Below are 11,951 nucleotides of genomic sequence, written 5' to 3' on the forward strand. Positions count from 1 at the left end.
TCCTAAATTGATTAAACGCACTGAGGCAGGGGAAAATGATACATGGATGCATCGACGGGTCAGCGTGTCAAAGGCGCACGATCACGGCGCATTAGACTGGCGGGGGATGGGGCATCATTATGCTCCCCCAGCCCACTGTATGCCCGTTGGTGGGGGGGGAGCTGAAAGTATCAGTCTTGCTTTTTTTTTTTTTTTTTTTTTTATTCTTCATTTAAATCTGTTGGGGTCACGCTGCCGTGCTTTGGCTCGCAAAGCTTTAAATATTTATTGCATTTAAGGAAAACAGATTGGATAGCATTACATGTTTGATTATAATTTGCCCTGAAATGGTGATATATATATCCACCTTCCGCAGATCCTCCCCGTTTGAGGTCCTGCAACGTGGTGTCGTGTTTCCACCTTGAGAAGTGGAGCGTGTCACACTGCTCGTGATTGGACAGGGGAGGCTTCAAACCGCGCTCTATCTCCCCGCGTCGGCCTCCTACGGCCGTTCCCCAGCAGAAAGGGTCATATGACCTTTTGCGGCCTCACCTGGGAGGTGGCACCCCCAGACCCAGATGTCTGCCACTGTGATGAAACACCGGGGGCTGGTTTATTTAGTTACTTCCCACAGCTGACTTTGGATCCGTGGGCCCCCCTGCTCCGAGCTTGATGGCCGACCCATGGAGAGCCATGTTCTAGAGGCTTGCTGTCTGAACATGTCTCTGGGATCCTTGGGAATGGAGATTGTGGCCTCCTGGTTGGGCCCAGCCAGTCCTTCTTTGGCTCTGTGTTTCAGAACCGATCAAATGTCATTTAGGCTCATTATTCAGGGACATGAGTGGCCTGTGGGCGGGGCTTCCAGCGGGAATGCGATGAGGTCATTTCTGCCGAGTTCCCCTCCGCTGCCACCGCAGCTGTATCTGTTCTCTGATGCGAGGAAATGTGCTGCGTACCCAATTGTTTCAGCGCCGCACCTGTAGTGGGCCCCACCCCACCGGGGGGGGGGGGGGGGGTGACTAGGAGGTGGGGGGAAGGGGGTGTAGCTGCTGGGACAGAGGGTTTTATTTTGGGGCCTTTGAAAAACAGATTAACCCCTCATGCAGACAATGCTGGGGGGTGCAGAGGTCGAGCATAGGATGTCCCCCCCCCCCGCCACGAAAGATTTCCTTTGACGTGTTCTTGCCACATGCCACCCACAGAAAAATGGAAAAAAAAAAAATATGGTCCTTTAACTTGGAATAAGTGACTAAAATGAGGGAGGATCAAGGGGCGTATGAGAACGGCCACGTAAACAGCACCTACCTTATTTTACAATAAACAGTTTATTATAACGTACATGGGAGCTGGGGGGGGGGGGTTGTGATGGCGCTGGTGGGTTGAGGGTGGGAGGGGGGGCCTGGCTTTTTTTTTTGCCGAGCGGGAGGCTGAAAATAATTCCCCAGGAGAAAAGCGATGCTTGGCAGCGTTTGTGCTTCTCGTAAGAGGAAATCTCATCCGCTGTGCCGCTTACTGTCAGGGGCGATTCTCGGTGACTCACGGCCGTTAAAAACAGACTGCTGCATGTGATTTTCTTCTTCATCCTGCGTGGAGGAGAAGCCAGTGGCCATATGTCACCGGGCAGGTTGGGGGTTGCTGTAACATCACGGTGAAGTCGCGGTCCCATCATCCTGGTTTTTGGCTTCCGATTGGGACAAGATAAAAGTTGGGGGGTGGGCGTACACCATCGGACCCCACACGAAGCTGACGTGTGTGTGTGTGTGTGTGTGTGTGTGTGTGTGTGTCTCCGGTAAGTGAGCCAAGATGGTGGCTTCCCCCACACGGGAGCTGGAGGGTCTCGGCACGGCTGCGGGGAGACGGAACATTACGGAATGACAGAGGCCCCTCCTTCAGCTTCTCCCAGCCAGTAGAAAGAAGAAACTGAAATCTTTATGCTCATTAATTGGGGGAAAAAAAAGTAATTAAGTTATGATGAGTCCTAGAGGAATTCCATTCTCAGGAAAAAGATTCACCTTTCAGCATCTGATTGACTCCATCTGTCCTGATCATTCCATGTTTTGTGGATGTATGTTTTGGGATCAAACATTCAAATGAGAACCTGATATTGCTTAGAGAATTCCGTCTGCTCTCCATGTTCGCGGATGTGACCTGCTGCCCGATGTGTCCCAGAAGCCGTTTCCAAAATGACACCTGGGGTTCCGTTAGAGTCCGGAATATTCTGTCAGCTTCTTGGGGTGACTTTGGTTCCATGTGGGATGGCTTCACCAGCTCACACCCAAAGTGCCTTTTATTCCCAGTCCCCTTCCTCTTCAGGAGGCTTGTGGAGCAGCGTTCACATAGCACGACTGACACTCACACGACTGACACTCACACGACTGACACTCACACGACTGACACTCACACTCTCTCTCTCTCTCTCTCTCTCGCAGGTGTGAGTGGAGTTCTTGTGGCGATCATCCCCGAGGAGCGAGGACAGCGCCCCCCTCTTCCCCCCACCCCCCCACAGTCTTCCCGCCTGCACCTCCCCTTGCCAGAGCATAGGAGTGACGCCCCCCCCCACCCCCTCCCCCCTGGCCGGCCTGGCACCATGAACGTCACGTCCCTCTTCTCCTTCACCAGCCCGGCGGTCAAGCGGCTATTGGGCTGGAAGCAGGGCGACGAGGAGGAGAAATGGGCCGAGAAGGCTGTGGACGCCCTGGTGAAGAAACTGAAGAAGAAGAAGGGGGCCATGGAGGAGCTGGAGCGCGCCCTCAGCTGCCCGGGGCAGCCCAGCCGCTGCGTCACCATCCCGCGCTCTCTGGACGGCCGGCTGCAGGTGTCGCACCGCAAGGGCTTGCCGCATGTCATCTACTGCCGCGTGTGGCGCTGGCCCGACCTGCAGTCCCACCACGAGCTCAAGGCCCTTGACTGCTGCGAGTTCCCCTTCGGCTCCAAGCAGAAGGACGTGTGCATTAACCCCTATCACTACAAGCGCGTCGACAGCCCAGGTGAGCAGCCAGCCAGGGGTGAGCTTGTCTGTCTTCGAACCGACTACTTCAGCTGAATATCCTGTACGTCCAACTGCAGTACAGTTTAACATGGACGATTCTAGGATTTTTTTTTTTTTTTTTTTTAAGGTGGGGGGGACGTAAGAGGGATCATAATTCATGCAGTGGGGGGGAACCATATCATTAGCCAAGGAAATGTTTCCGGAGGCCAATCGGCTAGATCCGACACCCCTGCGTTTTAACGAAGTTGACATTATGGTAGAATAATTATATAATTTAGTCATTATTAAGGTGAGTGACCATAGAATGCTTAGGGGGCTTTTTCGGCTTCAGAATGAGGCTTATAGTCACTTTCTTTAAAGCGAGTACTCTGCTTGTCGTGTAGGATTCGTATCTCCCATGTCACATCAGGAGGATCTTCATGGTGTCTGCGCTGAATTATCCCTGGGCAGTTTTTTGATGGTTCCGTTTAAGTGCGGTGACAGTGACAGCAAGCGGGAATTAATATTTAATGCCAGTCATGTGCTTTTGAGGACGTCGATTGTGGTTTTTAAAGTCCTTGGAGTGCGATCGCCGGCTGCGGTTCCCGGGAGAGTGGTGCAGGCTCCCGAAGACCCTGTAAGAAGATAAGGGCGTAGCCGTTTGGGAAAGGACCGTCAGGCGGCCAGGCGCTGCTGTGTGTGTGTGTGTGTGTGTGTGTGTGTGTGTGTGTGTGTGTGTGTGTGTGTGTGTGTGTGTGTGTGTGTGTGTGTGTGTGTGTGTGTGTGTGTGTGTGTGTGTGTGTGTTGACTAATTTTTCCTGCGAATGTGAAAAACATATATTCGTCTCCCGCTGAGGTTGTGGTTTTCTAACTGTGGGGTGCACATAGGTATTGCGTGAGGGCACAGAAGAGAACTGTGGGGGGGGGGGGGGGTTGATGTTGGTGGTGACCTATTTCCAATTTTGTAGCCTTTAGAAATTGAGAGAACTTTTAAAACGCATCATATGGCACCAACAAGAAAAAAAAAAAATCTTTGTTTTATTCTTTGTTGTTTTTTTTTCTGAGTGGGAGTGGAGTTCAGAGCTGGGGGGGGGGGGGGCTATGGGGGGCAGGAAGCCACAGCCGTGCCGGGCTGGCTGACAGCGTGCCGATGGCCGCCCCCCAAGCACACGGGCGCTCCGCAGGGAGAGGGCTGCACAGGAAGCTCTGTCGCCCAGCACAATGGCAGGAAGGAGCGGCCACTTGCTCTGCCTCGGAGCACGGGCCGATGGAGAGGGACGGGCCCCACCCACCTGCTGACCTCGCCCTGCTGCCCGCAGAGCACAGGGGGGCGCTGTTTCTTTCCTGAGTCCCCCGTAGCTGAGGTTCAGGCGTGGGTCAGAGGTCAACCAGTCGCTTGCAGGACCAGATGTAGGTTTACTCTAGTGTGCAAGTCAGGGTAAACAGCCTTATCGTGCCGCTCTCCGCCGCGGGCCGCGCCCCCTCGCCGAGCCGACCTGTACACACGCCGGGGGCGCTGGAATAACGACCCCCGAAGCTGCAATTCCAGATATGCGGGGGCAGCGGTCTGTGAGAAAGCTGCCGGGTGTTTGTAATTTTTTAAAGAGCCGGTCTGTCTGCGTGTGAAGACCCAGCTGTCCCGGCTTAGTCGGAGGGGCCCCTTCTCGGCTGCCTGGACGGAGGGTCACACTAACGAGTCGGCAGCGGTGAGCCCTGGAGGGCGAAGGTCCGCATGAGGGAGATGGAGGAATCAGCCATGTTTGTGTGTCTAACTCTTTCGGTTTCTCACACCCCTGCTCAGTGCTGCCCCCGGTGTTGGTGCCCAGGAACAGCGAGTTCAATGCCAAGCACAGCATGCTGCCCCGGTTTCAGAGCCCGCTGAACCAGACGGAGCCGCACATGCCGCACAACGCCATCTTCCCGGACTCCTTCCCCCCCGCCGGCCCGCTGCCCTTCCCTCACTCGCCCAACGGCAGCTTTCCCGGCTCCCCGGGCAGCGGGAGCAGCAGTGCCACCTTCCCACATTCTCCGTCCGGCTCCGACCCAGGGAGCCCGTTTCAGATGCCAGGTGAGCCAGCAGTAACCATGGCGATGACCTAAGCTTACCGGAGCGTACCCTCTTCACTAAATGAACTGAAACTCTTTTTGTGCCCCCCCCCCCCATGCAGAAACACCCCCACCTGCCTACATGCCCCCGGAGGACCAGGTGACTCGGGACTGCCCTCAGCCCATGGACACCAACATATTGGCCCCGCCCCTGCCACTAGAGATCAATAACAGGCCAGGTAACCATAGCAACAGCCTCGGCATACTCGCTCCCCAGGGTCAATTTGTCAGACTCTTCCTCCCATGTTGCCCTCTGATCCACAGCAGACGGCGTTTCCCGGAGGATAGATCGAATTTCCCTTCAGATCCCTTCAGATCTTTGCTTTGTCACCACGATTACGTTAGTCGTACAAATCTTGGGGATTCTAATGGTAAATAAGCAAAAATCTCCAGACGACAGAAATCCAGCTGGCGTTGGGTTTCTCATGGCTGCCGCGGCGACGATTCGTCAGACGCCGAATATGCCTGTGTTTCTGTGCACAGCTTATCACAGGAAAGCGGAGCAGCGGCTCCAGCTGTGGGCGCTCCTCCCCGTCGTGTCGCTTTACGAGTGCGGTTTCGGCTCCGCCGCGGCTCGATCTCCACGGGTGGTAATTACGCAGCACTTGTAATGGCTCGGACGCACTAATTACATTCGGATTTTATGTAGTGTTAGCTAGCAGACTAGCACATGCGTTACGAGCGGTCTTGTTGGCATGCTGTTGAAGACCTCAATTGTAGTTCGCGTTCCAGTCTGGTACAGAGACCTCGAAAGGGAGGGTTCTTATTAAATCTGCCATAAATTGTTGGGGGGGGGGGGGGGGGGGGGGTTCCGTTTTGCGTTGTGACCCCCGTCGCATGCCTGCCCTGGGACCTGTATCACGAAGCAAGATTTAACTTTTTTTAGTTCAGAGTTTCCCAATCTCTCAGGGACCTCAGATGGTCCATGTTTTTGCTCCCTTCCAACTCCCTACCAAAGACGTGGACTGTCTGGAGGTCGCCGAGGACCAGGTTGGGCAGCACTGAGCTAGATAACCTGCTGGATTTAAGGAACGCCAGTTTAAATGGACTTAAATTGCATCCATTTACATTTAGCCCAGACTGCCTCAAATCCTACAAGTTGTCAGCTTAACCCAAAAGGAGCTTGTGATACAGGCCCCTGGACTTCTTAAAGCATTTTCGAGGCTCCTGCCCAGGACACAGATCCGGACCTCATGGCCGAGCACAAAACAGAATTTCTGTCTGCCCCTGTTTTGACCGTGTCCAGCGAGAAGGGTAACAATGCAGGATCCCGCCAGGGCAGCTGGGGGCCGGCACTGACACATTTACTGGAAGCGCGTGAGCCGGGGCCCCGGGGCCCCACAAGCTGTTTCCTGTGCAGCCGGGTCCGGCTCCCATTGTCACAAGCCTGGGACAGCGTAGGGAAAACACACCTGCCAGCCGCGCCGCGCCGCAGGGGAAGCTCGCGAGAAATGTGCGCTAGATAAATATCGTTTATCCCCCCAGGAGTGGCCAGCTGGCAGTGGCAGCCTTAGATAACGGAATGGAGGGTGTTCCGCGGACTTGCTGTGCGCAGCTCGCACGCCATGGGCGCTTTCATCAGTCCGATAGTGATGTAATCCCGGAAAATGAAGGACAGGAGCCCTCTTGTGGCCGTGAAGCGTCACTCCGGCCGGTATCCATCTCCCATGCAGACGTGCAGCCTGTGGCATACGAGGAGCCCAAACACTGGTGCGCCATCGTCTACTACGAGCTGAACAACCGCGTGGGGGAGGCTTTCCAGGCATCCTCCACCAGTGTGCTGGTGGACGGCTTCACCGACCCCTCCAACAACCGCAACCGCTTCTGCCTGGGGCTCCTGTCCAACGTCAACCGCAACTCCACCATCGAGAACACCCGGAGGCACATCGGCAAAGGTAGGCCTCCCCCTCCCCCCCCCCCCCCCCCCCCCCCGGACTCCGCCCTACAGTTTGGTCCTCACAGATTATAGCGGGATATTTTACTTGAGGGGTTTGTATCGGACGTTGAGGATGACATAAAACTTTATTTATGCAGAGGGAAAGCATTAGCTCTCACCATGCAAAGTTAAACAGGAACAAAAACACCAAAAAGAAATGCACTGTTTTCTTGTAATACGTTGTAATACAAAATACGGAATATATGTATAATACAGTAGAAGCAAAATGGACATATAGGAAAAATAGAGGAGGTGTGTAACTCAAATGGGGGTGTGCCGTGTGCAGAAGGGAGATGCAGGGGACCACGTGCAGAAATACAGCATAACTGATGCACGTGGAAAAGAATGAAATTAAAAATTACTATTAGAAAACGACCTAAAAGTGTCAGGAAAGCAGTGAGAGTCTAGTGCTTGAATGGACTTCGAACCAGCCAGAGGTGGGTGATTCAGGTCCATAGAGTACAAATCCAGTCCAATGTTTTGTTTCAACCAACCAGTTGAGTGTAAAGAGTCACGATGACAGATTACTCAGCTGGTTGGTTGAAACTGAATGTTGGTCTGGACTTTACTCTCGGGACCGGATCCACTCGCCTCTGGAACCAGCAGCCTTCAGATAAAGTGTACGTATCCTTAACCTCCGCGTTACTGTAGTGTGATTAACTGGCTTTTTTTTCCATGTGTGCTCTTAATGTTTAAGAAACACATTTGACAGTTTGTGTGTTTTTTGGGAAAATTTGGCTGTACAGTTGAATAGTGTAGTGGAATCTCTGCTCTAGAATACAGATTACTAACTTTTGGACATCACTGCACCTCTCATTAATATTTTAGCTGTACTATTAATCTGCTTATCAAAATGAGGGTGTAAGTAATTGTCCGTATAATATCAAAAAGTTGGCATCCGGACAAATGTTCATGCCCATCTAAAGCCCTGGTGATTTATTGCGCATGTGCCGTATAACTGTAGAGCGTCTCAGCTCTCAGGTAGGATGTGGTAGTGCCTGGCCCGGCGCCATCTGCTGTCCCTAGTGGTGTACTGCACCTCCCCAGGGGTGCACCTGTACTACGTGGGCGGCGAGGTGTACGCCGAGTGCCTCAGCGACAGCAGCATCTTCGTGCAGAGCCGCAACTGCAACTACCACCACGGCTTCCACCCCACCACCGTCTGCAAGATCCCCAGCGGCTGCAGCCTCAAGATCTTCAACAACCAGGAGTTCGCCGAGCTGCTGGCGCAGTCCGTCAACCACGGCTTCGAGGCCGTCTACGAGCTCACCAAGATGTGCACCATCCGCATGAGCTTCGTCAAGGTGCGTCCCGGCCGCAGGGCACCGGGTCACACCAACACCGCGGAACACACACACAGGCAATGCCTGCATTTCAGATGTGACATATAAATTCAAAATGTCAAACATAATGCCTCAGAGAATGAACAAGCTCTCTGTCAGTGTCTGTCAGTGTCTGTCAGTGTCTGTCAGTGTCTGTCAGTGTCTGTCAGTGTCAGTTTGCATATTGAAATTCATACACAGGGCTCACAGAATACCTTGGGATGCTTGCTTTATTCTGTAGAAATGTTGCAAATTTATTGGATTCATAATTAAAGTCCATGTTTAACGTATTTGCACAATATCTTCCACACAGACACACTTTTATTTTTGTGTCATGGTTTTTTGACTGACTGACTCTGTTCTGTTCTGTTCTGTTCTTGCCTTTTATCTATAAATTGCAGCTGTAGTCATTGGTCCCCAAAGGGAAAGTAAACACCGATGTTTGGTGTTTTATGTTACTGCAAAGGTGTTACTAATTAAAAAGCACCTAAAGAAACTGCTTGTCAATGAACTTGTAAGCTTGGTTTCAGCTTATTACTACTTCAAATGAACGTGTTATATGTTTTTTGCTAAAGAAAGAAGTTGTGATTTTTGTTTTAAAAACCAATAAATTTGCAATATTTTTACTGAATTAAGCAAGCGTGCCAAGACTTCCTGCGTGCGCTGTATTACATGTTACCAATGCATAGTGCTTTGTCAGCATTATGGAAGTGAAATCACCACAACAGACCTTGGCATGGAATTGCTGTGATATTTATATGAAACGATTCAACTTTGTCGCTTGGGTGCTGATGTGAATTTCTGCTCTGCTCTGCTCCAGGGTTGGGGGGCCGAGTACCACCGCCAGGACGTCACCAGCACCCCCTGCTGGATCGAGATCCACCTGCATGGCCCCCTGCAGTGGCTGGATAAAGTCCTGACCCAGATGGGATCCCCAGACAACCCGATCACCTCCGTGTCCTAGACAGAACGGGGTTGGGAGGGGCAGATGGGGACGAGACCGATAGTAGTGGGTGGTGGGGGGTTATATTTTACTTGAAGGCTGTCTGAATCAGGCACGTGACACACTGACACAGGGGGACGACGCGTTTGTCTGGGACATACTTAACCTTCGTGACCAACCGTAATAATCAGATCATCATCAGGTAATTCTAACCCCCCCCAATCCACCCCCCACCCCCGTCAGCAGTTTTCCTTCCCTCCACTCTCGAGTTCATAGTGCAGTATTCCGCTGTGGACCCGGGCTTGACCCGGGATTGTACAGCGACATGTCTGAATACGAGAGGCTGTAACAGCAACTGAGGCGGGAGGAGGCGGCGGGTGGGAGCAGTATAAAGGTCATGTTTTCATTGAACTTGTTAGCTTATGACTGTATTATAATATTTAGGTCAGTAATTCATGCGTACAGGCCACTCGTTTTATATGATGGGGTAGGGGGAGTATGCAAACCGATGGTTTTTCCCATCAGACCTGCCTATAGGTGTCTGTTTTTTTTTTTTTTTTGGGGGGGGGGGGTTTAGTTGTCTGTCAGGGCAGGAGGTGTACATACTTCGTGTAGCGGCACTTTCCAACTGAAGCCAACCGAGTCTCCCTGCGTTCTCCTTAGGTCAGCAACTCCCAGCCCGGTCCTCGGGGACCCTAGACGGTCCATGTTTTTGCTCCCAGCCCGGTCCTCGGGGACCCTAGACGGTCCATGTTTTTGCTCCCAGCCCGGTCCTCGGGGACCCTAGACGGTCCATGTTTTTGCTCCCAGCCCGGTCCTCGGGGACCCCAGACGGTCCATGTTTTTGCTCCCTCCCAGCTCGTGGTAGCAGGGCGTTGGGAGGAAGCAGAAACGTGGATTGTCTGGGGTCCCCGCGGACCAGGTAGGGAAACACTGCCTTAAGTTTCCCGGAGTGTGCGCTCTACTTTCATCTGTAGTGTGGTTAGCGTAGCGTAGCCAGGTGCTCACAGTAAGGGGGTCAAGGCCTATAGACCCCAGGCTGTGCAAGGTACAGCCCGCATGGAATGCAGCACTGCACTGCACAGTGCATTCCTACCTTCCTGTTTCTGTCACCCACTCAAGCAAGACCTGCTAGATGACTGGAATTGTTTTTAAAAGTTTTGGTTTGATGACTAATCAGAAAAAAAACAGGCTATTGTGGAATATCAGGTGGCCCTGTGTCATTTTTTAAAATAAAATGCAGACGTTAAATTTCTTACTTTTCATTTTTTTTAAAACTTAGGCAAAAAAACCCATCAGCTATTAAAATGTTTTCTACTTTTTTGTATTTTTTTAAGAAACCTGTTCTGTTGTGTCTTGTATCTGCACTTTTACAGATGCTGCCTTTTCCTTGTTTATTTTTTTATTTGCCGTTTTTGCCGAGTAGTATTTGCAGATCTGTTTTATTCCATGAAAACAAAAAACAATCAAGTCTCTACTGGAAGACTTAATAAAATTTGTTTCACTACCACTTGTTGTTGATGTTTTTTTTAAAGACAAAATAGTCTGTGAAAGTCAGTACCATGTAAAATTCTTTTTTTCCCCATGCATTGGTGTTAACGAAACTGTACGGGGCAAACTAATAGCCTGCAGTCTTCCCAGATCGACAGACTGCAGATTCTTTTACTGGTCTAAGAGGACTCGCCAGTCACCTTTCCGCTTTGACATTCCGCCTCTAACCAGGTCATTTATTTGAAATTTGTGACACATCTTTTTCATCTTCAGTAGTCATGTGCCCAGGTCCATCACGCAAACGCGACGGTGCTGTGGAAAATTCATTCTCTGAAAGGTTTCGCGTATTAAAGATTCCATCCCAAAATTCCTGTATCCCCTCTCTTTAGAAGGGTCTTCACCGTCATTGGGCAGCTGGATGGGGTTGGATATTAGTCTTGTAACCTGGAATATGCCTGATAACAGGGTTGGATTTGCTTTGTAAGAAATTGTAAATATATTACTCTATGTGGAGGAAAATGGATGTCAGAACCAGAGAAACATCCCAGTACCGCATCTTCTGCACATACCATTACATTAATTTACAGTTCTTGTGTATCCAGGAATACTTTACATCACCCATTCTGGCATCTTCTGCCTGCTGTTTTCAGTGTTATGAAACTTACTTTTGTGGTGACTCATTTGTATCAAGCTTAGCTTTTTAATCTAATCCACAAAAACATTTTAACTGCAAAATAACAGAATTCGGATTGATGGACAAGTAAATAAAAACATTTCTCCAGTGCGGCGAAATAAGCCTGGATGAGAGCGAAGACTGCCACCCAGTGGTACAACATGGATGCAACATCAAGCAAATTTATTGCTGACGGTTATCAGTAGATACACTGAGGATACCAACCTCGAAAATTAGTAACATCTTTTTTCGTACATTGAAATTCAATTGCATTTAATTTTATTTATAATTTATTGTATAACTTTTCAAACGTACCTTGTATTCAACAACCAATCATCAGCGAAACTGTAAGTTAACATATTCTACTATGTTTAAACATACATTTGCTTTTCGCGCGATGGCATGAAATAAATCTAGTTCATAACACGTCTTTATTTCCTATGCTGGAAACTTAACTGATAAGTAATATTACACCGACAAGTTGGAAAAGCATTTGCACCAGTCTCACGCGATCAGCTGATCTGACGGTGACG

General features: G+C 50.7%; 1 protein-coding gene across 1 annotated transcript; it reads left to right on the plus strand.

The window, feature by feature from the left end:
* The first annotated feature begins 2,510 nt into the window (after positions 1–2,510).
* smad1 (SMAD family member 1) lies at positions 2,511–9,808 on the plus strand. The gene is made up of 6 exons (XM_049005197.1): positions 2,511–2,966; positions 4,749–5,015; positions 5,116–5,232; positions 6,727–6,948; positions 8,037–8,293; positions 9,132–9,808. The coding sequence occupies exons 1-6, from the start codon at positions 2,567–2,569 to the stop codon at positions 9,273–9,275; spliced, it is 1,407 nt and encodes a 468-aa protein (XP_048861154.1). The 5' UTR covers positions 2,511–2,566; the 3' UTR covers positions 9,276–9,808.
* The last annotated feature ends 2,143 nt before the right edge of the window (positions 9,809–11,951 follow it).

Source organism: Brienomyrus brachyistius, unplaced genomic scaffold (assembly GCF_023856365.1).
Source record: "Brienomyrus brachyistius isolate T26 unplaced genomic scaffold, BBRACH_0.4 scaffold157, whole genome shotgun sequence".
Lineage (NCBI taxonomy): Eukaryota > Metazoa > Chordata > Actinopteri > Osteoglossiformes > Mormyridae > Brienomyrus > Brienomyrus brachyistius.